The 4642-nt window shown below is 60.9% G+C and overlaps 1 protein-coding gene across 1 annotated transcript; it reads left to right on the forward strand.

The window, feature by feature from the left end:
• Nucleotides 1–556: 556 nt before the first annotated feature.
• On the forward strand, nt 557–3533 carry POU3F1 (POU class 3 homeobox 1). The gene has a single exon (XM_081305234.1). It carries the CDS (start codon nt 612–614, stop codon nt 1965–1967), a length of 1356 nt encoding a protein of 451 aa, XP_081161360.1. The 5' UTR covers nt 557–611; the 3' UTR covers nt 1968–3533.
• The last annotated feature ends 1109 nt before the right edge of the window (nt 3534–4642 follow it).

The following is a 4642-nucleotide window of genomic DNA, read 5'->3' on the forward strand; positions in this document are numbered from 1 at the left end:
GCTCGCCGCCGCGGAGACCCGCGGGAATCCTAGCCCGCAGGCAGCCGCACTGAGGAGGGAGGAAGTGAGGGGCTGAGTCGCTTCTTGGAGCCCGAGCGCCTCCCGGAGCCCGCAGTCCCCGCCGCCCGGGTGGGATGCGGACAGGAATTCAGCTTGCGTGGAATATGGGGCCGGTCGGGCTCCGAGTCTCCAGCACTGGGGGAAAGCGGGGCCCACGCAGCTAGGACCAGAGGGGGTGCGGTCCCAGTGCCACCCCCGCGCCACTCCCCACGTGGCGGCCGCGCCCCCGGGGCGTGAATGTGTACGCGGACTGTAGGGGGGCTGTGAATGAAGCCCCAACGGCCAATCAGCACGGCCGGCGCGCGGGACCCCGGGAGCGAGGCCCAATGGCGAGCTCTGGGTGGCCGTGCCAGGCGGCAGGCGGGCACAGGGGGCGGGGGCCGAGGCCGGGGGGCGGGAGGCGGCTCCGCGGGCAGCCAATGGGCGGCGGGAGGGGTGGGGCTCCGGAGCGCCGAGCGGGTCCGGGCTTTAAGCCTGCGGAGCGCGGCGGCGGGGCCCGCAGACGGAGCGGAGCGGCGGCGGCGGCGGCGCGGCGCAGGGCGCGGGGCGGCATGGCCACCACCGCGCAGTACTTGCCGCGGGGCCCCGGCGGTGGAGCCGGGGGTACGGGGCCGCTCATGCATCCGGACGCCGCGGCGGCAGCTGCAGCCGCGGCGGCCGCTGAGCGGCTGCACGCGGGAGCCGCGTACCGCGAAGTGCAGAAGCTGATGCACCACGAGTGGCTGGGCGCGGGCGCGGGCCACCCCGTAGGCCTAGCGCACCCCCAGTGGCTACCCACCGGAGGAGGCGGCGGCGGCGACTGGGCCGGCGGCCCGCACCTGGAACACGGCAAGGCGGGCGGCGGTGGCACCGGCCGAGCCGACGACGGCGGCGGCGGCGGAGGTTTCCACGCGCGCCTGGTGCACCAGGGGGCGGCCCACGCGGGCGCGGCTTGGGCGCAGGGCGGCACAGCTCACCACTTGGGCCCGGCCATGTCGCCGTCGCCCGGGGCTGGCGGGGGCCATCAACCCCAGCCGCTCGGGCTGTATGCGCAGGCGGCCTACCCAGGGGGCGGCGGCGGAGGCCTGGCCGGGATGCTGGCGGCGGGCGGTGGCGGCGCGGGGCCCGGCCTGCACCATGCGCTGCACGAGGATGGCCACGAGGCACAGCTGGAGCCATCGCCGCCGCCGCACCTGGGCGCCCACGGACACGCACACGGACATGCACATGCGGGCGGCCTGCATGCGGCGGCGGCGCACCTGCACCCTGGCGCGGGCGGCGGCGGCTCGTCGGTAGGAGAACACTCGGACGAGGATGCGCCCAGCTCGGACGACCTGGAGCAGTTCGCCAAGCAGTTCAAGCAGCGGCGCATCAAGCTGGGCTTCACACAGGCCGACGTGGGGCTGGCGCTGGGCACACTGTACGGTAACGTGTTCTCGCAGACCACCATCTGCCGCTTCGAGGCCCTGCAGCTGAGCTTCAAGAACATGTGCAAGCTCAAGCCTCTGCTCAACAAGTGGCTGGAGGAGACCGACTCTTCCAGCGGCAGCCCCACCAACCTGGACAAGATCGCGGCGCAGGGCCGCAAGCGCAAGAAGCGCACGTCCATCGAGGTGGGAGTCAAAGGCGCGCTCGAGAGCCATTTCCTCAAGTGCCCCAAGCCCTCGGCCCACGAGATCACAGGCCTGGCCGACAGCCTGCAGCTGGAGAAGGAGGTGGTGCGCGTCTGGTTCTGCAACCGGCGGCAGAAAGAGAAGCGCATGACCCCAGCGGCGGGCGCCGGCCACCCGCCCATGGACGACGTATACGCGCCCGGGGAGCTGGGGCCGGGCGGGGGCGGCGCGTCGCCGCCCTCCGCACCCCCGCCACCCCCGCCAGCCGCGCTACACCACCACCACCACCACACACTTCCAGGCTCTGTGCAGTGACCCTGCCGGCTGGGTCCCTGCCGGCGCGCGGCAAGGCGCGGGCGCGCAGTCCGCCCGCGCGGCCTGGACTCTTTTTGTTCGGTTGCTTTGGATTTTACAAAAAGCCCAGAAACTTTCGAACAAAACCAAACACCCGGACGACCCTCTCCGGCAAGCGGCGAAGACGGCCGGTAGGCTGTGTCGCCCGAGCCCCTGAGAAAGAAGCAAAGATCCAGAACGCGCCAACTCACCCTGGGCATCCTGCCCGCCGCCTGCTCCCTGCCCCCATCCCCTCGACGACCCCCGACCCTGCCCCCCCGGGCTGTTCGGGGCCGGATCCCGGCAGCGGTCTCCCCACAGCGACAGGTAATGCGGTGCGGGGTTAGGGATTCCCCGGGAGAGAGGACGAAGAGAGGAGAGTTCCCCCCATCCCCATTCCCTGGGGCGGACTCCCCAGCCTGCGGGTCAAGGATGCGGGGGAGCTGTCACTTTATTCGCTCCACGCCTCTTCTCTCCCATAAGGATGCGCCCCACCCCACCTCTTCCCCTTTCTTCGGGCTCGGTTTTTTACGATTTTTATTTATTTGTGGAGCCTCTCGGCTTCTGGGGTCCTTCTAACTCCGCCCGCGCCCTTAATTTAAATCGCTGTATACTGTATTTATCGGGGCCCCAGAGGGGAGGCCGCGAGAGCCGCATCTGTGTATAAAAAGCAGGAAATAGCCAAAGCTTTAATCTAGCCTAATTTATTTTTCCTCTTCTCTTTCCCTTAACCCTCCCCTCTCAAAAAAAAGCAAAACAAAAAAAGCAAAAAAAAAAAAAAAAACTAACAAAAAAAATTCGAGTGTTCATTTTTCGTTTCGTTTCATCCGAGCCTCGGCTCGTTCCCGGCCTCGCTGGAGGGGTCTGCGCTCCCACACACTCGAGTGGGAAGGGGCTTCTGCCCGTCTGCGGACTAACCTTGGAACCGTTGGGGCTTCTGCTCCCCGCCGGGCCCTGCCCTCCTGGCCATAACAAACGAAACTTGGAAAAGTTGGAGATATTTTTTAACCAGCTGTAGAAATAAGCCGTTCCCTGAGAACCTTCTGCCTGATTCCCTGCAGCTTCCCTCTGCTCCCTTTCCAGCCCCCCCTGGATGCGGGATGCTGGGGGAGGCGGGGAGAGAAATTCCCCAAGTTTGGGGTGAGGTGGGAACCATGTAAATATGTGAGATATGTACACACTGGCGGGGAAAAGAAACATTTTGTGCTTGGATTTTATTTTTGGTTTTCTGGGTTGTCCTCCCTCCCCATCCTAAAGGATTTTGTACACCCAACTAATCCGAAAAAGATATTTTAATATGATTTCCTGGTTTCTGACCCATCTCTATTTATTTTCTGGATATGTTTGGAGCTTCCCCCTTTTCCATTTCTTCTTCTGTTAAGGTTTGAATTTAAATTTTGTTATTTTATTTTTATTATTTTTTGGAACAATGTTTTGGTGCATTCTCTTTGTATCTTTATTGCAAAAAAAATAATGTAGACTGGGAAGTTCCCTTTATATTTATGTTATAGTAAATATTTTATTACTCACATAAACTTGTACCCCAGGGCTGTGTCCTGTCCTCTTTACTCCTAGGGCTGGGGCGGTTTTTGGTCGAAGCCATGCGATGCTCTTCCTCTCCTCCCACAAAGATCTGGCCTCACTATTTCAGGCCAGTATTAGTATGCCTATTATTTGGGCAACAGTTTGGCCCCTACCCCAGGTCCCTCAGACTAGGGAAGATAAAGCTGCTTCATGTACCCTTCCCATAACTAGACTCCGAAGACCAGACCCGGGACAGAAAACTACAGACACCACCCAGAACTTGGGTCAGCCATTAGTCAGGTACAACATAACTGCTCTCCCCAGCCAAGGAAGAAGTCCTCCTTGGCCTTGACCTCTAGCCTAGAATCTCTGTATCCCCTGCCCTACACCCCAACCTGGAACTTTGGTTTCGCTTTGTATCCCATGTGTGGGGTCCAGAGGAATTTTGCCATTCCAGGTCCTGGCACAGCTGGAAGCCTGGTCAGGCCCCACCTTTCTGTCCCAATTGACTACTGTTCCCATTTCACCATAACCAGATGGTGCCCAAGCCCACCTGGATCCTCTGGGCATTCTGAGAGCTTAGACCGAAGTTCATTCAGTGGTCCTGCAGGTCTGAATGAGCCTGGGAGAAAGCCATGCCTCTTTGCTTAGGCAAAGCCAGTCCTACCTCTCTGCAAACAATCCACCTGCCCCTACCTACTTCTCTTGGGAAGAAGTGGGCACATGACTGTGCCACCAGAAGGACCTGACATATTTCCAAGGGTGGACTCAAGAACCTTCCCCCCTCCACCACAGGGCGTGATACATATACTGGAGAGAGGAAGGACTCTGTGACCGTGCCGTGGAGACCTGGCAGGGGAGACCATAGACATTCTGAGACATTGCCCTCTCAAGCATTCAGCAGTCACATCCTCTCTGAGGCGGCAGCTGGGAGCAGACCTAGGTTCGGGTCCAAAGCAGTACTATCTGTGTCCCAGTCAAGATCTTATTTTTCCCCTTAAAACAACTTTCTGTGTGCTTCGTCGATGCACTCTTTTCTTCTCAGGAAAAAAAAAAAAAATCACACAAAGTTTCTCATACTCTTCTGGGAGCCAAAGCTTGAAGGCAAAATCATTTGGCTGGGGAGAAAGTTG

This window comes from Spermophilus citellus (genome assembly GCF_964194105.1).
Source record: "Spermophilus citellus genome assembly, chromosome: 9".
Lineage (NCBI taxonomy): Eukaryota > Metazoa > Chordata > Mammalia > Rodentia > Sciuridae > Spermophilus > Spermophilus citellus.